This window comes from Dendrobates tinctorius, unplaced genomic scaffold (genome assembly GCF_039654945.1).
Source record: "Dendrobates tinctorius isolate UK_male_01 unplaced genomic scaffold, ASM3965494v1 ptg000018l, whole genome shotgun sequence".
Lineage (NCBI taxonomy): Eukaryota > Metazoa > Chordata > Amphibia > Anura > Dendrobatidae > Dendrobates > Dendrobates tinctorius.
The window spans coordinates 10,002,466-10,025,199 of record NW_027361686.1 but is presented as its reverse complement, the minus strand read 5'-3'; the positions used below and the strand labels follow the sequence as shown (position 1 = coordinate 10,025,199).

The 22,734-nt window shown below is 43.1% G+C and overlaps 1 protein-coding gene across 2 annotated transcripts in view; it reads right to left on the bottom strand.

The window, feature by feature from the left end:
- MCAM (melanoma cell adhesion molecule) overlaps nt 1-22,734 on the bottom strand; it is a 222,107-nt gene that overhangs the window by 68,170 nt on the left and 131,203 nt on the right. For both annotated transcript variants that reach the window (XM_073566449.1, XM_073566450.1), the window contains exons 5-7: nt 12,613-12,700; nt 9,776-9,955; nt 9,535-9,656 (exon numbers count right to left, since the gene is read on the bottom strand). In XM_073566449.1, coding sequence (XP_073422550.1) covers nt 9,535-9,656; nt 9,776-9,955; nt 12,613-12,700 — 390 coding nt within the window. The remainder of the gene's footprint in view (nt 1-9,534; nt 9,657-9,775; nt 9,956-12,612; nt 12,701-22,734) is intronic.

Sequence of the window (22,734 nt, the reverse complement as noted above, 5' to 3'; positions counted from 1 at the left end):
CATCAATATAGCGAAGCCAGCACAGCACATGGGAGGCGGCCGGCATGCCCGCGTCGCTAAAAATATGTCTCTCCCAGGAACCCAGGAAGAGATTTGCATACGCGGGCGCACAGGCCGCGCCCATGGCTGTGCCCCGCCTCTGGAGGTAAAAGGAATCTTTGAATACAAAAAAGTTGTGGGACAAGACATAGTGCAGCAGCTCAAGAATAAGATCGCACAAAGGGCCATCCAGGTTGGAGGCTCCCAAGAAGAGGCGCACCGCATCCAAGCCGTGAGTATGGTCAATGCAGGTGTAAAGTGACTCCACGTCAGCAACCACAAGAATGGTCTCATGTTCCACAAGGATGCCGTCAACCCGTGCCAGAACGTCCGTTGTGTCACGAACAAAAGATGGCAGGGTCTCTACAATAGGTTTCAAATAAAAATCAATAAATTTACAGACCACATCACATAAGCCATCAATTCCCGACACAATAGGACGCCCCGGGGGGTTGAGGGCATCCTTGTGGATCTTAGGTAACAAGTAAAACGTCGGCACCTTTGGATTAGAAACAACCAAACCATCAAGAACCTTCTTGGAGATAATATTGGATTCATAAGCCTCAAATAAAATCTTTTGAAGCTCAATTGAGAAGGAAGCCATAGGATTTGATGTTAATTTAATGTAAGTACTTGAATCCCTAAGTTGCCGAAAGGCTTCACGTTCATACTTATCACAAGGCCAGACGACAATGTTCCCTCCCTTGTCTGCGGATTTAAAGACAACGTCAGGAAGAGCCCGCAACTGCTGGATTGCCTGACGCTGTTTAAATGTTAAATTATCAAATCTCTTTCTAGTGGATAATTTCTTGAAATCATCCATGACGAGTTTTGTAAAAATCTCAATAGCTGGACTCAGAGACAAGGGAGGGAACCTAGCCGATCTGGGCAATAATGCGACAGGGAACCTACTTGTCTGGGGTGCTGCCTGTTCCTCAAGTAGGTCTTCAAGATCATGTAAGGCTTCCATCTCAAGAGTATTCAAAGATGCCGACGTTTGACCACGATGGTGTAATTTTCTCAATAATAATTTACGAGAAAATAATTGTAAATCTTTCAACGCTGTAAAAAAATTAAATTGGTTAGTAGGTGAGAACGAAAGACCTCTGCTGAGTACATCAATTTGTGCCTCAGTCAAAACATGTTGAGAGAGGTTCAATACCTGTGGTTTATTATGAGATCCATTTTGAGTAGACCTCCCGCTCGACGTCTTGCTCTTTGTAAATTGGCGTGTGGCTATGCGTTGACTCAGAGAATCACTGGACGACAATCCCTGATTAGAAGTAAGTTTACCAGAAGATTCACCCTCAAATGATTTATTTGAACGTATCGAAGTAGACCTTGATCTAGAGAAAGATGTATTTCTGTATCTTGATCTTGAACGTTCATAACCATGACGCCAATGATAAACACGGGACTGCTGTTTATCCAAAATGTCCCGTTTAAACTTTTTAGATTTGATTACTTGTATGTCATGGGCCCATTTTTGCAATTCAATATCAGTTTCTTCATTAAATTTTTTTAGAGAATCACTTGTCATATTTTTACGTTGGACAGTTCCTAAGAGTGAGGCGCATTTGCTCCTCTGATGTTCTTTTTGAGGCCCAGGCTGCCGACCTTAAACAACGTTTTCGAGCCCGGGGTTACAGCGGCAGATCTATCAAACAAGGTTATGATCGGGCCAGGAAAACTCCACGTAATACTCTATTGCATTCCAAAAAGGGCCAAGATAAAGCTGGACTTGATGGTCCCATTCGATTTATCACAACTTTTAATCATCAATGGACGAACATGCGACAGATTCTCATTAAGCATTGGGATGTCTTAAAAGCTGATCCGGTTCTTGAGTCCTTTTTGGGTGACCTCCCCGCTATGACATCTCGACGTTCCAAAAACTTGGGTGATTTATTGGTCAAGAGCCATTATGTTCCGGCAACTCGTAATGTTTTCAGCTCTCGTGGTCCAACTCCGGGTTTCTTTCCCTGTGGCCACTGCCTCGCATGCGCCAATGTTCAACGGAGTACAAATTTCAGTGCTTCGGATGGTCTACGCACCTTTGACATTCGCCATCGTATTTCCTGCGGCAGCACTAATGTGGTCTATTATGCCACTTGTGGCTGCCCCAGGATATACGTTGGTTTGACAACAAGGGAACTGCCTGTACGGGTGCGTGAACATGTCCGTGATATTGGCGCTGCAAAAGCAGTTATGGACCCCTCGGAACTAAAAACAATCCCGCGCCACTTTAAAACCCACCACAATTGTGATGCGGGGTCTCTTAAAATACGTGGCATTGATATTCTCCATCTGGGGATTAGAGGGGGTAATTATAAAAAGATCTTGGCCCAGATGGAGACTCGTTGGATTGTTCTGTTGGACACCATGGCCCCTAAGGGCCTAAATGAACATCTCAGTTTTGCACCTTTCCTATGAGTTCTAGTTTCTGCATAAATGGTCTATGTTTGTCATCTGCTGGTTCTATCACTGCCTTATGTCCTTTGCCTTAATTTTGTTTTTATTTTACTGTTTTTAACTCTTTGAATTTTTTGTGTGTATTATAGGATTCCTTTTCTCTCAACTTGTGATATATTTAGAGCTCTCAAAATTTGAAACGGCTGCAGAATTTTTGAAAAGAGGGGAAGAAAAACCCGAACAGATGGATATATTGTGATGATTCCCTCCTCACCTTCTCTGCAGCCTGTTTTTTACTTATATATATATCTGTTGAGCCTTATATTATTTTGTATTATTTATTTTTTGTCTATATTGTATTGTTGTTGGTGCATTTATTTATTTTTGTCTTTTATTGTTTTTTCTGCTTTGCTTTTTTTGTACCCTTTTTTTATTTTTTGGGTGTTTATTTTGCGATATTATTATTGGGGCGGACTATCTGCCTTTCTGTGTATTATGTACCTTTGGGTTCACCCATATGTATTACTATATTAATGGTGGCAGATTTTGTGGAGCCAAGGTGGTTGTGCACGTTCGTGGTGGTGCACGCTTGTGTCCTTTGGCTGCAGGGCGTCTCTATGCCTCCATGCACAGCGGGATAATCGTTGTCCTGTTTGTGCATGGGATGGCATGACGCCCGGGCTGTGTGGAGGACCTGGCGCGCACACCGCGCATGCGTCGTCACAAACCACCGCTATTGGCTCTTCTGCATCACGTGACCCTTCACATGAGCTATTTTAAGGTCCTATTCCTCACTATTCACTATCCCCTTGAGGAAGCAGGCTTCAGAGCCCGCGAAACGCGCGTCGGGGGTGGACATCAGGCACCTGGGGCTCCCTCTCTGGCTTCTCAGATCCCGGTAAGCGGCATCATTCATTTACTTAATTTGGCTATTCAGGATATATCGCGGTTATGTTGCGGTCCACGATGGGAACTCCCTGACTTGCCCCTTATACATTTTTTCTTCTGGTCACTTGACCTGTGGATTTGCTTGCAAACAGGATTGCTTTGCCAGAGGGGTGGCCCTTGTGTTTTGCTTGTATGCTCCTTGGTGCACTATCCTATTATGTATAATTACTTATATATTTTGTATGCATAAATAAACATTTATATTTTTATACAAAAAAGTATCTTTCTCGCTGTCATCGTGTACTCCATTTTCTCTTGTTATGGCATAGGTACTAACCATGCAGGGTGCCAAGACTAAAAGATTTAGGCTGGCGTCACACTACCGTAGAATACGGCTGAGTGCTATGCGAGAAAACATCACATAGCACTCGCCCAGTGTTAATCTATGTGGCAGCTCACATCTCCATTTATTTTCTCGGGCGTATTCAGCGTGCATGTAAAATTACAGCATGCTGTGATTGTCACCGAGATTTGGCCAAAACTCGCCAATGCAAGCCTATGGGTGCGAGAAGAAGAAAAAAAAAAATACGCACAGCATTCGGACCATGCGAGTGCTGTCCAATTTTTACACACCGGTGTCCTTTGAAAAGCCGGGAAATCATGTGCGATGTACAGTAAAATCACACTGACAGGTTAGAATAGGATAGATAGAATAGATGCAGCTCTGGCAAAAATTAAGAGCCCACTTCCAAATGTTCAGTTTGTCTGATTTTTTTCATTATAGGTATATTTTTGCGTAAACTGTAAATTGTTGTCTACAAACTTCTGACAACATGTCTCCGAATTTCCAAGCAATAATTTTTTTTTATTCTGAAAAGGAGAAATGGTCAAAATATAAAAACCCAGTGCTTTCAGGCCTCAGATAATGCTAAGAAAACAAGTTCATAATCATTTAGAAACAACAATACAAATATTTTAACTTGGGAAGAGTTGAGAAATCAATATTTTGTGGAATAACCATGATTTTTAAAAACAGCTTTCATGCATCTTAGCATGCTTGCCACACAGCTTCTGGCACAAAAATGTAAGCAGTTCTTTGTTTGATGGCTTGTGACTATCCATCATCCTCTTGATTACATTTCAGAGGTTTTCAATGGGGTTCAGGTCTGGAGAATGGGCTGCCCATGACAGGGTTTTGATGTGGTGGTCTCTTAATTTTTGCCAGAGCTGTACGTTATATGTTGTCTCTTCTCCTTTAATGCAAGTGAAATCGTGATCTCCCCCCTCTGTTAACATGTTAAATGCCGCTGTCAATCTTTGACAGCGGCATTTAAGATAATCGCACCGGAAGCGCATCATTAGCTCCACCCATCGGCACCCCTGTCACATGACTGAGGAGCGCCGTTGGGTTGGCATGAAAATCCGGGGTCTGCAGGAGACCACCATGATTTTTATTGCCAATCTGTTATGAGTGCCACCCTGTGGTCAGTGTTTATAGCAGATGATCATTTCTGCTTCAGATAGCAGGGCTAAAGCCCTGCTATGTGTGGCACAAGCGATCAAAAGATGGCAGCTTCTAGTCTCCCATGGAGACTATTGAAGGCGGGTAAGAAGTGTGAAAAAATGTTTTCAAAAATATAATAATAATAATAATAATAATCTTTATTTATATAGCGCCAACATATTCCGCAGCGCTTTACAGTTGAATAAAATAAAAAATAAAAAATATATAAAAGTTCAAATTCGCCCCCATTCTCCTCATTGAAAATGAACCAATAATAAAAAAAACACATATTTGATATAGCCACTTTCAGACACGCCCGATCTATCAATATATAAAAATATTCAATCTGATCGGTAAATGAAAATAATGAAAAACGCCAGAATTACATTTTTGGTTATCACAACATTGCAATAAAGTGCAATAACAGGCAATCAAAAGATCATGTCTACCCCAAAATGGTATCAATAAAAAAACAGCATGGTGCACAAAAAATAAGCCCTCACACAGCCCTAGATCCCAAAAAATAGAAACTCTACAGATCTCAGGAAAGGGCACCATTTTTTTTTGTAATACATTTTGGATTTTTTTTCACCACTTATATAAAAAGACCCTACACGTGTTTAGTATTTGCAAACTTGTAATGACCTAGAGAATCATAATGGCAGGACAGTTTTAGCATTTAGTGAACATGGTAAAAAAGAAAAAAAAAACAATTGTGGAATTGCCCTTTTTTGGCAATTTCACCACAATTTGAATTTTTTTCCCATTTTCAGTTCCTCTGGTAAAATCAATAGTGTCATTCAAAAGTACAACTCATCCTGCAAAAAAACAAGCCTTCACATGGCCATATTGCGGGAAAAGTAAAAAAGTTATGGCTCTGGGAAGAAGGGGAGCGAAAAATGAAAAAACCTAAAATGGCCTGGGGTGAAGGGGTAAAATTACTGCCAAACCATGCACCTCTGAGATGGTTAAGAGAAAAGAAGGGTAAGAATGCCCACGTGACTAAGTCCAGGACTTTAGTTACTAGGTAACGCTGATGCCCTCTCCAGAACTACATCTTTGGTGTTTGAAGGTGCCAAAACCCCGGGCTTTGGGCAGTGGGGAAATATGTCACAGCCTCAGTAGCATTGTATGTGAGGAGAGATATTTATTATGAAGATTGTGATCTTCCATGATGTGAAACCCAGAAGCTTCTCTCCAGTGTGTGTGGTTAATTCGGCCATGACAGTTTGGTTTTTTAGTGAGTAGTTGTAAGAGATGGGCGGGACGGCTACTCAACAAATCTCCACCTCAAGAGTATGGTTTGGGAGGTTAAATATCTGGCCACTGAGTTTTTTCATCAGGTGTGTGTTTGGAGACAACGGTGTCTCCAGTCTGGAGCTCAAGTGAGAGCTGGAGTTCATTGTTTCCCTCAAGGCTGGAGCCGATATGGAAAACACTTTATATGTGCTGTTTGTTTTCACTTATGCCAGAAAGGGCCACTTTGTGTTATTATTTTGTTTATTACTGATTTATGACACAATAAACCAGCCTTGGAATTCAACTACAAGTGTTCCTGTGTCTACATCAGTAGCAGACAAGCAAGTGGCATTACCACACGATATCTTTTGGTAATAAAGTTCTTTGTCTACTCAAATGGCTCTCTTTAGCCTTTTACTGATGTTGTCTGCATCCTGCTTGTTACCTCTCGCTTTTGCCTTTTGTCTTTCTTCAATGATCTTTAGAGTCTCTTCGATTAACCATGGCTGCGGGGCCTTCTTCTATCTCTTGTTTACTTTCTTACTGGCTTATTCAGTAATAATAGTCAATAATTCCTCAGACTTTCTTTTATCCACATCCAGGGATGTAAATCAGTTGTGCAGACCGTTCTAAAAAACTTCAGATATGTTGGTCAAATCGAAGTTGGAAACTGTTGTCTAGTCTGTTTGCATTGCTTGACTCTAATCTTTACTGTCAAAAGTTCATAATCAGTTCCCCAGTCAGCTCGTGGCCTTGTTTTCACTGTAATGATCGACAACCTCCATCTTTGGTGTCCATAGATGTGGTCAATCTGATTCTTATAAGCCCATTTGTGATTTTGTAAGAAGGCGTTCATGATAGACAGTTGATTTCTTATACAAAAGTAGGGGGACGTGGCCTGAAAAAGTCAGTGTATCTTCCTCCAGCTTTGTTTCGTTCACCAAGTCCAAAATTTCCAACAACGGTTCCATGTTTGCCGTGTCCCACTTTGCCATTCAAGTCTCCCATGATAATGAATAAGTCTTGTAAATTTCTTCTTAAACTCGATTGCAGAATAGTTCAACGTCTTCTTCCTCGGCACCTGTTGTTAGCTTGTCTAAATAAATGAAGTCAGTGATATAGCGCTAAGCAGCAGGTTGGACACCTATACTAGGCACACAGCATATTCACCAACTTGATTTATTTAGAAGAACTTACATGACCAATTAAACAAAATATATTCTCATTCCTTTGACAAAAACAAACACATAAGGAAATGAGTAAAGTCACAGAAAGAAGCAGCTAAACAAGTCCCTTTCTGTGGTGTCATTATCTTAACTTATGCTTCCTACCCTCCGACATAAGCTGTCTTTCCACATATAATCAGCTGCAGGATCTTTACATAATTCGGCACAACCAGTTGCACAGAATACAGCAGGGACATCTTTAAAAGCTTATTTCAGCACAGCAACAATTTTTTCAAACACACCTAATTGTAGAATTATTTAATACTAGATGAAGGCCCAATGCTATCACATCGGGATTGCAGTAATGTCACAATGGGGGCAGGTTTTGCAACGTTGAGAATCTCTCCCCCCCATGTGCTCACCCACCTATTCTCTCTCTCTTTCCCCATGTGCTGACTTCTCCCGTCTGTGCTCTCTTCTTTGACCTGTCTACCCCATGTGCTATCCCCCTTGTCTGCTGTCTCTCTCCTTCCTGTGCTGTGTTCTCCCATCATGTGCTGTCCCGTTTGAGCTGTATCCCCTGTGCTCTGTCCCTCTCACCCCTGTGCACTTTATCTCTCCCCCATCTGCTTCCTTCTCCTCTCATTGTCTGAGTCTAACCGTGCACAGTACATACCACATCTCCTGGGCAGGGGAGGAAGCAAAAGACAATACTGACATTACAGCAGGAGATCGCAGAGGATACATTTTTTGAGGTCAAATATTGTTTAAAAACAGTTAGTGAAATATTTTACCTCACAAAATGAATCCTCTGTGATCCCCTGCTGTAATGTCACTATTGTCTTTTGCTTCCTCCCCTGCCCAGGAGATGAGGTATGCTCCGTACACGGTCAGACACAGACAATTTTTAAAATGAACTTTCGTTCGTCCGAAAACCCCTTCAATGTGACCGGCTTCCTCTGCCTGTAGACACGTTGCACATCTGCTGCCGGGATCAGCCGAATGATTCACTGCGCCTGCGTGGAATTCGTGCAGGCGCAGTAAATCAGATCGCCGTATGGTGTATACAGTGTGTGTGCTGCGACAGTGTTCCGCTGGTGGTACCGTGCAAGAGGCTGGTACCACCAGCAGTTTCCGAATTGAGACACAAATCACTTGGGTGTATCAATATGGCGGTCGGTGAACTTCCGCCACTTGGAATTCTGGGATCCGGACACATCTGGATGGAACAGGATGTGAAGACATTACAAGGTAATTATATAGATTCCACGATCTATTTCTTAAAATGTACTCTTGATCTTAGGAACACCCCTTTAACAATTCTGGGGCACCCTCTCTTCAAATTCTTCTGTTGTGTTATTCATTCTGGAAATGTATATAATATGATTAAAACTGGGTGTTACAATTCTCCCCCCTGGTAAATGGGCTTGTCTTTATTTTCTCTATCACTTTTAGAATTTATTGGACAATGTAAAAGTGTGTAGGTACTCCCAACTGGTGACACTCACTTGCCAGTTTATTCATTTCCAATAAAAACAACTGAGAAATGATACATTGAAGCGTTATAAGGAAACATGCTCCAGAATTATTATATTATGAGCAAAAACAAACTTGTCAGGACACAACTGGTAAGATACAGTAAGTAATACTTTCCCAATATGAATGGTAAAAAAAGGTATTAATGTATATATTGGAGTCAGAATAAAAGAGTTCTATTCCTTGTAGCAAAGCCAGGCAGTATAGGGTTAAATCCCAGTTCTGCACGGTTTGATTAGATTCACCTGTCTAGTTTTGTCTTGAAACAGGAAATAGGTTCACTTGATGATCAGTGTAGTGGAGAACTGAGCAGAGTGTGGATTGTTCTGGGAAATGCAGAGTATTGTTTGTTGCTGACTAAACTGAGCCAGGGAAAGTGCCAGGATTGCCACACAGGTAAGAGACCAATAATCTGTGTGCGATTAAGAGACCTCTTGGAGCTGGTCTCTGTGTCAGGATTTGCGAGACAGCTAGACATTTATCTGAAAGGGTAAGCTTGCGTGTGCCTGAATATGGACTTTTTATTTTGTTCCTTTGTTCCTGGAGAAAGGCTGTCCGTTTTCCGTTCTGCTGGAAGTTTATGCATTTCAATAAACTTACCTAAATTGACCAAGGAACTGCGAACCTGTGTGAACGCTGCCAGCTGCCTAAAAGTGAGTGAATCCCTACATACTGTATAAATGATTAAAAAGGATTCTGAAATTGCATGTCTCATTGTGAAAGAAGGGAGAGGATTCCAAGGTAGCTTACCCTATAAAGCGAAATCTCGGGTTGTGGGTTCCCATCACCCTTACATATCAACTCGACGATATCTCCTTCCTTTATAGTCTCAGACTTGCTCTTCACAAACAGATTTACTTTAGTGTTTGGGTCTGTAAAGAATCAATGTAATGTGATAATCAATATCAAGATTATACATGGGTAATATGTCAAAATTGTGAAAAAAAGGAAAATGCATCAAATATATATGAAATGGTATATTATTACTTACAATCAACAGTGATGTTTTTTCTCTCTGACTCCAACATATGAGAACCCTTTGGAAGGTGATAAGAAACATCGCAGTAAAACCAAGAGAAAACATCGGATTTATCAACTGGAGAAAAGAGAATACTCCTGACTGTAATAAGTCCATTGGACTTCACTATGACCTGAGATGTGACCACTACACCTGCAAATATGAGAAGAAACAAGATTTTAATACAAAATGTAACCTTGATATGGTTTCCTCTACAAGATTGTCGAGGTTAGTTCATCAAGATCAGATCCATTGGAATTCAACAGCTTACACCACCAATGGTCACCTGTTAGTAGGTCTCAAGGCAAATGAAGTAACTCCTTTAGTTTTAAAAGGATCTTTCACTAGCTTGAGCATGTTAATTTGGCCACATAGTGTTGTTTTCATTTTTTTTCTCTGAGGATATTAGCTTGTAAAGTTTAGGTTATAATTTATATTATATTTCAAATGGGTGTTACCAGAGACTTGTATCTGGGGATGTTTACTTTTTCACCTGCATGAGGTGGTCCAATCATAAGCAGGCAGCAACATACAGAGGAGAAAATAACATATCCTACTTTCCTGATCTCAGTAACTTCTGTGTAGTTATCATAGGTGCAGCAGAGCTGAGAAATGCATCATTACAAACATCTCTAGATTTCATCTCACAGTGCTGTCAGCTCTCACCCTGCCCCACACTGATTTCCATGAGATGAAATCTGGAAGTATTTGTAGTGATATACATAACTCAGCTCAGCTGTACCTTTACACAGTAGCTGCAAAAATCAGTGAGGAGAGAAGGGTGTGTTCTTTTCTGCCCTGTATTATGTTGTTTGCTTATGATTGGTCAACCTCATGCAGGGGAAGAAGTACTTGCCCCCCAGAGACAAATATCTCGTAATACTCAGTTGAACTACAGGGTGGGCCATTTATATGTTTAAACCTGTTTGGGCCATTTATATGGATACACCTAAATAAAATGGGAATGGTTGGTGATATCAACTTCCTGTTTGTGGCACATTAGTATATAGGAGGGGGAAAACTTTTCCAAATTTGTGGTGACCATGGCGGTCATTTTATAATTGGCCCCGCCCGGTGTATTAATATAAATGGCCCCGCCAGGTGTATCCATATAAATGGCCCACCCTGTATAACATAAATTATAATCTAAACTTTACAAGCTAAAGTCTCTGTAACAGAGAGGATAAATTTAAAAAAATAACAACTTTTATTCAACTCTGCAGCCACTATTCCATTATGTGGCCACTCCAGTTTACCATGCTCACACTGGTAAAAGATCCTCTTTAATGATTATGATTATATATGTTATATAGTAATTACTGAATGAGCAATCTGAAAACATTTCATACAAATAGTCATATATGTTTCATATATTGGTTACATATTGGTTATCCAGCCGGTATAGAGAGTCTTACAGGCAATATGGCAGGATTCCCAAGGAGAACCAGTACCTCCAGAACAAACAGACTGAACAAAGTAAAAAATAGCTTTGAAATGAATATGTCTTCAAAAAAGTGAAATTATAAAAATAAATGGAGTATTAAATGTTTTAGCTTAAAAAAAAATATTTTTTTTCAATGATATAAATTGTGAAAAAGGTTTTACAAATTTTGATACTTTCAGCTTTTAAACACTAGTGTGAGCAGCTGTAAACCAACTTGACATGAAAACCAACTGTAATGGTAGTTCAGTAACACATGCAGTGAATAAATGCAATTCCTCCATGTTTTTATTTTTATTTTTTGGGAGAAGGTGGTTGGCTTGTTTCCAGCATTCATTGTATAGTAAAAGTGACCTGGCAACATGATTCTTCAGGTCAGTATGACTACAGCGATGCCGACATTGTATTGTATTTCTTTCTCTTTTCTAATCAAAAGTAAGAATGTATATATCTCTCTCTCCTGGTCAGTGAAAAGAGGGAGGTGGCTGTATGTAAAATGAGTGGGATACATGGTGCATTGAGCTTCTTGGCCATGTCAAGGGTGCACCGAACATCCTAACGAGCATATACAAGCAAAGTGAATTTTCAGTAGTATGAAGGACGCAACCTGAAAAGTAAAGATTTTTATAGTGACTTTTCCCTATGAGGGCATGTGATTACTTTGATAGGGGGAGACAGAATTCTTAAATGAGCTGGATCCTAACTCTCCAGCCTTTGTTGCAAACATCTTTAAAGATCTATACAGACATAGACATTACCCCTAACGCATTTCGAACCGATGGACATGTTTTTAATCGTAACTGCCATATATAGAAAGTTCCACAATTAGAATAAAATTATGCCTCTATGTGTCAATAAACCACAGAATGCCTTAATATTTTTTGGACATACATGGAGGTTTGGTTAGGCCTGTGAGGCTCTGCACCCGCCATATCCTTTAGCTTACTTGTGCTGCACCTTTATTTTATTTTTGTACCCTGAGCATCTGTCTGTTATTGATCTTACAAGAGGTTTACAATAAAGGCTGAAGGATTTTAACTCTCCAAATGAAGTGATGGATCCTAGTTCCTTTTCCTATCATTGTACCATTCTACACCAGGACTGGTCCATGCATGTGTGTTCCAATGAGCTAGTCATTGCGTTTCTTCTTACTATGTATTTACTTTAAGCTGTCAGTTTGGACTAACACACTCCCTTTAAATAGCAATTTTTCCAATCTGAATGCAAAATATACCAAGATATTTTGATCATCTTAAAGGAGGTCTATTGTTTTATAGGTCCCACATTGAATAGCTAATAACTAAAAGCAGTAAACCATGTACAGTACTAAATAATACTTCAGTGTTCTATTTTGCCCATGTTTGCTTACCGTCCTTTCCATTTTTCAGTGGACTGTTATTCTTATACCAAGTGATATTGGGTGTGGGATAGCCATTTTTACTTTCACATGTTCCAATCTGCAATAAAAGAAATAAAAGAGGAACTTTGACCAAATTTTCCATACTGAACTGGACACAAAATATAATAGTGGCTGTGGAGCAGAATAAAATGTTTTTTGGGGGGATTTTTTTGCTTCTCTGTTGTAGTGATATTAACAATCAAAGTATTTGGCACCTAATAAGTTACTTTTCATTAAGTTCAAGTGATTGCTACAAGTTTTTTTTTATACCGGGGACATGCAATTTTTCCTCTTGTTGTACATTGCCCAATCTTAAGCATAGCTTTGAGAAGGTTTCTCGGTGTGTGACATATAATGACAGTCTGATCTCCAGGTCTAAAGGCCCTTTTACATTTAGCGATGCACCAGCGATCCGACCAGCGATACGACCCGGTCAGGATCTCTGGTGCATCGCTAAATGATCGCTAGTGAGCTTTCACACAGAAAGATCTCACAGCGATGCAACAGCGACGCAGCGCACGATACTTACCTTTCACACACAGCGATCCTGCGTCCTCCCGCCCGCCTCCACGCGTCACTCGTCTCACACAGCAGGAAGCCCAGCAGGAAGCAGACGACGAGAAATGGAGCCGCCCGATCTCGCGCGATCAGCGATGGACAGCGGGGGAGCCGGTCGGAGGTAAGTATCACACATAGCGATATCGCTAGCAATATCGCTATAACGTCACAAAACCGGTGACGTTTTAGCGATATTGCTAGTGATATCGCTATGTGTAAAACCCCATTAACCTCCTGCATGATTAGAAAGTGCTGTGAGTAAATAACAGATGACTAACACATTTCAGATAAGGCCCAGAGTGTTGGGGTCAGTTCAGCTGAGTTTAGCTGTGCAACATTACAAACCTTTCTATCAGCTCTCTTCCTCTTATTGCACTGTCACCTCTGCTGTGCTGACCCTCCCCCCACTGTCTATCTGGATTAGAATAACCAAATCAACCTTACTTACTGACTGTGGTGTCTGTTCTGCCTCTTTGCTGCTTCCTGTCAGGCTTTGTTGACATGGTTTCAGCAGTGGCATTATCTCTACATCATGTGACCACTGCAGCCAATCACAGAGCTTAGTAGTCATGGCTAGGTACATCGCATGAGCCTGCTAAGCATCACCACTGCAAGCATTACAATAAAGACTTATGGAGATTGTCAATTCTTTCTGTGAATTTTTCTCTTTTCAATGCATGTAATACGTGTGGATTTTACTGCAAATTCATGACAAAATACACAAAAGTGAAAATAAAACTTGAAATAAAACTGAAACTTAAAGGAAGTTTTGTGCAACATGACTTTTATTGCATTTCCACAAGATAAGCCATAAGGGTCTGATGCCTGGAGAACCCCCAACATTCTTGAGAACTGATGTACCTAGCCCCTGTCAAAGCAGAGGAGAAGCTGCAAATACCACTCTGCTACAGTCTGTGGAAGATATTTACTGCCTAAGGCTACTTTCACACTTGCGTTTTTTTGCTGCGCGTTTTTTGCGCACACAAACGCATGAAAAAAACACATCATGCGTTTGTGTGCGTTTTTTTGCGGGTTTTGGTGCATTTTTTTAAGAAAACCGCATGCTTTTTTTGCGCATACGTGCGCATTACAATGTGCACGTATGCGCACCCATAGACTTTAATGGGTGTTTTGCTGTTAAAAAAACGCATTGCGTGCGCATGCATTTTTTGGGGGCAAGTCGGACGCACAAAAAATGCAACAGGATGCAAAAAAACGCATGCGCATACAAACGCGTATGTGCGCATATGTATGCGCACATATGCACACCCATGTTAAAGTATAGGGGAAAAAACGCATGCTTTTTTTGCGCTAAAAAGCAGCGCAAAAAAACTCAAGTGTGAAACCAGCCTAATAGAGACCTCCTTCTGCCTTAACAATTCAGGATGAAATACCTTACTCTTAGAAATGCACAAATCAATTAGCGGTTTTCTAGTCCAATGGCCAGGTCAGTAGTCTCTGGCAGCTAAATGGTAGGCTTGTGAATCTCTTTCCTTCTGGCATCACCGACATGTCTTTTGATGAGTCTGGCTGGCATCATCTGTGCATTATGCCTCAATGACAATGTGGCATATATAGACTGTATGTGGTGTGGTGTAGTTACCACTATGTCAGCTAGGGGGCGCTGTGTGGGTGTCCCAGGACGGGTGTACAGGCACATTCAGTGTGGTAACAGGAGCAGGGTCCTAAATGACCATTATGGGTCTCAAGGTGGGTGGCCTTGGGATGCAGGCTCCAGGGTGTATTGATCAGCAGAGGTACTGCTGATCTTTCTGTTACACTGTGTCAGGGAAGCCTGTGTGTGTCTATACAACCTTTAGTGATGTCATAGCCATGTGATCACCTGTGGGTGTGGTTACAGGGCTATGTAATTGAGGTGTTTGGCACATGTGAGAGAGACTGTGAGGGAGTCTGAGTGTGGACAGACTTCCATGTGTCCAGGCGGGACACTACAGAGGTTGTATATGGGGAGGACTACAGCTCCCAGCATGTGCTGAGACTCTCGGTCCGAGTCTGAAGCCACGGACATTTGTGTTCTTTTGCCTAATCTAGAGGCTATTTTGGTAATGTGCTCCCTTGTGGGTTTATGATGCAAATAAACCCCATGAACTTTGGGAAGAACCTGCCTCATGATTGTCTCCCGCTGCACCTAAGCGAGTCGAATCCCTACAGTGGGTATATAGATATCATTGCATACATCAACGGTCCATTACTGTCTGCTGCTGCTGCCTATTACATACTGTATATACCTACTAGCTCCAGGTATCAGTGGCTAGGAATAATTTTTTTTGCACCTCAATACTGATTATTTTATTCCAAAGTAATCCAGAGCTCTTTTTTTCCCTCCATTTGCTTGTTGACACTGCAGACTACAGCCAGATCCTTTTAATACTACAGCGTGACAATCCAGCAATTTTAAACGGCTTTGCCCATCCCAGGCATCTTGGCATTTTTTGTGGCACTGTAGTATTTTTTAGAATGTCGTATAAAAAATTTGACACCATTTTGCTAGCCAAAAATATTTAGCTGGCAAAAAAATATTTATCTGGCAAAAATTTATTTAGCTGCTCAAAAAAGATTTAGCTGCCAAAAAAATATTTAGCTTGCCTAAAAATATTTATCTGCCAAAAAATTACTTATCTGCCAAAAAAATATTTAGCTGCTCAAAATAATTGTAAGACACAGAGGAATGATGGAGGACATTGGTACTCCCACACCATCTTCCAAAACTTTGCACTCTTTATGAGAGTACCCCGCGCCTCATGGCTAGGGCGATGGGAGGGTCTGAGAAAACTCTCCCATAATTTTGCCAGTGTTCCACTGACTCTGCTGGATTGGAGTTGTTACGGTACTGCAGCACAGGGCTAGGATAGGAAGGGGGAAAACTAACCCTGCACTGCGACTAGGCTGATACCCTACGATGGAGTGAGTGACCCATTCTTAGCGAATAGACCCACCGACGATCCTAGGTTAATCTCAAGCAAAGACCTATAGATAGGGGAAGGGGGTCCCTGAAAGATTTAAGGACTGGGTACAAAAACAGGTCACCTCCTAATAGAAAACAAAGAGAAGGCTGCAGAAACAAACTGAAAACAGACACTAAGACTAGCAGAACCAGAGGTGCCAGCACTGCACTAATTAAACACACAGAAGGCAAAGCTGAGCTCCAAGCCAGAACTCAAGCGGATTAACACTGTTGTCCAGCAAGGAATGGGAGACAGGTGCAGGTTAATAAAGGGTGATACAATGACCTGGCCCAAGACAAACCCAGCACCAGAGGAAAAAGACCAGCAGCCAGATTACTGCAAGAAAATGGTGGATAGTCACAAACTGAACAGATTCTAACAGTTGTGTTTCTCTCACCTGTACTCCTTGGTTGTCCAAGGAACTGTGACCTCTGCCGCCAGCCTTTGTGACAAGTGTCTGTGACACAATGGTTAGAGCCTTCGCGTGCAATAAAGGTGGCGATTGGTGAAGTGTCGTGCTGAGTAGACATGGGTGCTGTGTATGAATCATTCTGTAACATTTTAGTAAGAGGTAAAGTTTTCACCCCTGTGTGCCTGTGCCTGTTCGTTGTCTTCTAGCTTGCTTATATGGTTCTGACCCGGTTCTGTCCCCCGTTGTGATTTTGCCTGTTGATTCTGGTAATTAGTGGTGGGTAAACGACTAATCATTGTAGGCTGGATCCTGGATCTCATACCTCCCATAGCCACCAATATTATTAATCCTGTACATTCCCATTCCTGCCATCACCATGCCCCTTGTCCTGATCACTTCATCCAACGACTCGTCCGCCATATTTTTGCTAAAAACTTGCACCTTTCCAGCAGCAACTGTAGGAAGCCACATTACTGTTTTCAAGGGTGTTTATGATGCCGTTAAAAAAAAAGTTAACACACTATGTTGATGTGTACACCCAGGGGGAAATGTTTATCAGCCCATACACTTACTGTATGGGCATTCCAAGTAAAGGAGACCCGCTGCTTTGCAATGGGAATTTTTTTTTTTATAAGAATCTCTTCCACGTTTCTTCCAAGGGGGATTGGGGTGTGTGCAAACTTGGGCCAGGCCTTGCATTCACTTCATGGACAAACTTTATGGTAGTAAAAAAAAAGGAATAATGACAACTTTTGTTTCATGTGGCCATCCAGTACATGGGTTCAAAGGCTTATTGTGGTGCATGTGAATTTGGTGCAGGGCAGGTCTTGCATTCAATGCATAGGCTAACAGTATGGCTGGACCAAAAGAATAATGTGAACTTGGTTTTCCTTTGGCCATCCAGTACGTCGTTTCAAAGGCTTATTGGGGTGCATATGAATTTGGTGCAGGGCAGGCCTTGCAATCAATGCGTAGGCTCAGTATGGCAGAAACAAATGAATAATGTGAACTTGGTTTTCTTATGGCCATCCAGTATATGGGTTCAAAGGCTTATTGGGGTGGGTGTAACTTTGTGGCAGGGCGCACCTTGCAATCAATGCATAGGCTAACAGTATGGCAGTACCAAATGAAAAATAATGGGAATTTTTGTTTCATGTGGCCATCCAGGACATCTGTTCCAAGGGTTATTGGGGAGCGTGTAACTTTGGGGCAAGGCAGCCCTTGCATTCAATGCATAGGCAAACTGTCATGATCCCAGTGCAGGTTTTGACCTGCACGTCAGGGGTTAATGTCTTGAGCCCAGTGCAGGCTTTGACCTGCACACCTGGGGTTAATTATTATGGCCTCTCTTTCGTTCAGCGAGAGCTTCTTATTGCCCTGAGATACTCCAATCCCCATCAGTTATACTTTTTCGTTGTCTTCTAGCTTTCTTATATGGTTCTGACCCGGTTCTGTCACCGGTTGTGAGTTTGCCTATTGATTCTGGTAATTGGTGGTGGGTAAACGACTAATCATTGTAGACTGGATCCTGGATCTCATACCTCCCATAGCCACCAATATTATTAATCCTGTATGTTCCCATTCCTACCATCACCATGCCCCTTGTCCTGATCACTTTATCCAATGACTCATCCGTCATATTTTTGCTATAAACTTGCACCTTTCCAGCAGCAACTGTTGGAAGTCACATTACTGTTTTCAAGAGTGTTTATGATGCCTGTAAAAAAAAAAAAAAGTTTACACACTATGTTGATGTGTACCCCCAGGGGGAAATGTTTGTCAGCCCATACACTTACTGTATGGGCATTCCAAGTAAAGGAGAGCTTTATGGTAGTAAAAAAAAGGAATAATGACAACTTTTGTTTCATTGTATGTGGGTTCAAAGGCTTATTGGGGTGGGTGTAACTTTGTGGCAGGGCGCACGTTGCATTCAATGCATAGGCTAACAGTATGGCAGTACCAAATGAAAAATAATGGGAACTTTTGTTTCATGTGGCCATCCAGGACGTCTGTTCAAAGGGTTATTGGGGAGCGTGTAACTTTGGGGCAAGGCAGCCCTTGCATTCAATGCATAGGCAAACTGTCATGATCCCAGTGCAGGTTTTGACCTGCACGTCAGGGGTTAATGTCTTGAGCCCAGTGCAGGCTTTGACCTGCATGCCTGGGGTTAATTATTATGGCCTCTCTTTGGTTCAGGGAGAGCTTATATAGCCTTGAGAAACTCCAATCCCCGTCAGTTATACTTTTGCCTTTGGCCGAGTGTGTTCACCCCTGTGTGCCTGTGCCTGTTCGTTGTCTTCTAGCTTGCTTACATGGTTCTCACCCGGTTCTGTCCCCCATTGTGAGTTTGCCTGTTGATTCTGTACTGTGCTACCCTCTCTGTGTATGACTCCTTGCCTGTGACCTGACTATTCTTTGCTCGCCTCTCTTGTTCTTTGCAGCTATCTCTGTGTATGACTCATTGGCTATGTCCTGACTCCCTGTTCTGGCTATCCTCTGGTTTTGTCGTGTTATCTCGTGCTTTGACCCCAGCCTGTCTATGCCCTTTGGTAACTTTGTCCCGTAGTTACCCTGCTAGGAGTTTTCCTGCAGCTCCCAGCTGAGGATTAGGCCACACCCCCAGCAGTCACGTGGTTTAGGTCCTGCTGGTCTGAAGCACGCACCTTTCTGCTGTTGTCCACTCCACAGGTATCGCTGAGCACAGTTTGTCTTACTCAGTGAGCAAGTGCAGTGCGGTGAGTGCGGTGGTCCTGACTAGAGTTGAGCGAAACGGGTCGAAAAATTTCAAAAGTCGCCGACTTTTGGCAAAGTCGGGTTTCATGAAATGAAACACGACCCTAGGATGAGGTCGGCCACGAGGTCGGCGACTTACGCGCCAAAGTCGCGTTTCAAAAGTTTGTTTTGCGCTCTTTTTCAGCCAATCAGGATCCACGGACACTGTGGGCAACGTGATGACATAGGCAGGGGTCACCACCATCTTTCAGAAGGGCATGCAAGTGATTGGCTTGCTTTGGTGGGCATCACAGGGGGTATAAAAGGGCGTGCACGCCGACCGCCATCTTACTTCTGCCGATCTCAGTATAGGGAGAGGTTGCTGCTGATTCTGTAGGGAGAGCGTTAGGCAGGGAAGAAGACAAAAAACTGCTTCTGCTGCTAGCGATTTGGCCTGCACAACACACCAGTCACTGTGTGTGCAGTGCAAGGGGAGGCTATATAGTGGTGTATCAGTGGTGTTGGTTGTTGGGCTGCCTTCTAAGGCTTCCTGACATTCCTGCATTGCTGTTTACCCACTGCTCCGCAAACTGCTTTTTTAAAAGCAATCCCAATTTTTTTTTTTTGTCCTGCTGAGAAAAAAAAAAACTGCTTCTGCTGCTAGCGATTTGGCCTGCACAACACACCAGTCACTGTGTGTGCAGTGCAAGGGGAGGCTATATTGTGGTGTATCAGTGGTGTTGGTTGTTGGGCTGCCTTTTAAGGCTTCCTGACAGGCTGGCATTGCTGTTTACCCACTGCTCTGCAAACTGCTTTTTTAAAAGCAATCCAATCTCCCTTATCCTCTAGTCACTTTTGTCACAGCTGTGCCATCGAGCCTGTGACATAGCGCTCAGATATCAGTGGGCCTCACACAATCCAAAAGTGTCCAGTGTCCACAAGTGTGTGCAGAAATTCAAAATCTCCTTTATCCTCTAGTCACTTTGGTCACAGCTGTGCCATCGAGCCTGTCACATAGCGCTCAGATATTCATTGGGCCTCACACAATCCAAAAGTGTCCAGTGTCCACAAGTGTGTGCAGAAATTCAAAATCTCCCTTATCCTCTCGTCACAGCTGTGCCATCGAGCCTGTCACATAGCGCTCAGATATCAGTGGGCCTCACACAATCCAAAAGTGTCCAGTGTCCACAAGTGTGTGCAGAAATTCAAAATCTCCCTTATCCTCTAGTCACTTTGGTCACAGCTGTGCCATCGAGCCTGTCACATAGCGCTCAGATATTCATTGGGCCTCACACAATCCAAAAGTGTCCAGTGTCCACAAGTGTGTGCAGAAATTCAAAATCTCCCTTATCCTCTCGTCACTTTTGTCACAGCTGTGCCATCGAGCCTGTCACATAGCGCTCAGATATCAGTGGGCCTCACACAATCCAAAAGTGTCCAGTGTCCACAAGTGTCTGCAGAAATTCAAAATCTCCCTTATCCTCTCGTCACTTTTGTCACAGCTGTGCCATCGAGCCTGTCACATAGCGCTCAGATATTCATTGGGCCTCACACAATCCAAAAGTGTCCAGTGTCCACAAGTGTGTGCAGAAATTCAAAATCTCCTTTATCCTCTAGTCACTTTGGTCACAGCTGTGCCATCGAGCCTGTCACATAGCGCTCAGATATTCATTGGGCCTCACACAATCCAAAAGTGTCCAGTGTCCACAAGTGTCTGGAGAAATTCAAAATCTCCCTTATCCTCTCGTCACTTTTGTCACAGCTGTGCCATTGAGCCTGTGACTTAGCGCTCAGATATCAGTGGGCCTCACACAATCCAAAGTGTCCAGTGTCCACAAGTGTCTGCAGAAATTCAAAATCTCCCTTATCCTCTCGTCACTTTTGTCACAGCTGTGCCATCGAGCCTGTCACATAGCGCTCAGATATCAGTGGGCCTCACACAATCCAAAAGTGTCCAGTGTCCACAAGTGTCTGGAGAAATTCAAAATCTCCCTTATCCTCTCGTCACTTTTGTCACAGCTGTGCCATCGAGCCTGTGACATAGCGCTCAGATATCAGTGGGCCTCACACAATCCAAAAGTGTCCAGTGTCCACAAGTGTCTGCAGAAATTCAAAATCTCCCCTGTCCTATAGACACCTTGTACCTTGTTTTACATTACTATATAGTTTGTTGGATTTTGTCTGGGTTAATGTGGTGGATGCAGGGTCCACAGGGGACAGCGGTGGTGGGACAGTGCTGCCTAGCCCATGGTATAGGAAACAGTTGGCTGTAGGCGTTCGACCCTCCTCCTCCTCCTCCTCCTCCAGAAGCGAAAGCTCGTCCACAGAGCGCAGTCGTACGAGCACTCCATCTGCAGCTGCCACTGTTGCACACGATGTGTCCCCCTATCGAGCAGCTAGTGGAAAGCGTCAGCAGGCTGTGTTGCAGATGATGTGTTCGGGCAACAGACACACCGCCGAGGTGCTGGCCGAGTACTTGAAGCGACAAACTGAGTCATGGCTGGGCAGTGTACATCTTGAGGCAGGCAAGGTAGTTAGTGATAACGGCCGTAATTTTGTGGCAACCATAGCCCTTTCAAAACTCAGCCATATACCTTGCTTGGCTCACACCTTGAACCTGGTGGTGCAGTGCTTCCTCAAAAATTATCCGGAGTTAACAGCCCTGTTCCAGAAGGTGCGAAGACTGTGCGCGCACATCCGCTGGTCGCCTGTACACTCCGTTCGTATGCAGAAGCTGCAGCGATTGGTCCACCTTCCCAACCACCGCCTCATTATCGACATTGCAACAAGGTGGAACTCCACCCTGCACATGGTGGAGCGGCTGTGCAAGCAGAGGCAGGCCATAATGCATTTGTGGGAGGATACACGGCCAGGCACTTTGAGAGCAGACATGGAGTTGACAGGTGTGCAGTGGTCGAAGCTGAAAGACCTCTGTAAAGTCCTTCAGTGTTTTGAGGAATGCACACAGCTGGTAAGCGCAGACGACGCCATCCTAAGCATGAGCATCCCACTTATGCGTCTGCTCATGCAAACTTTGACGCACCTTATGGAGCAGGCGTCTGCAGCCAATGTTGATGAGGAGGAAGAAGAGGAGGGAATCCTTGATGACATTCAGCCATTGTCTGCTCAGGGACCTCTCCTGGACGAGGTGGAGGAAGAAGAGGAGGAGGAGGAGGAGGATGATGGGGATGATTACTTAGGGGAGGAGTATGCATCTCGTGGGGTAAGTGAAAATGTTGGCGTGGCAAGGTCTGGTACAGGGTTTGTGCGTGACTGGAGGGATGTGGATTTGCCAGAAAGTGCTCCTCCACCCAGCACTCGCAGTGCATCATTGACACCGGGAACATTGGCCCACATGTCAGATTATGCCTTGCAGATCCTAAAAAGGGACCCACGCATTGCCAACATGATGAACGATGACGACTACTGGTTGGCCAGCATCCT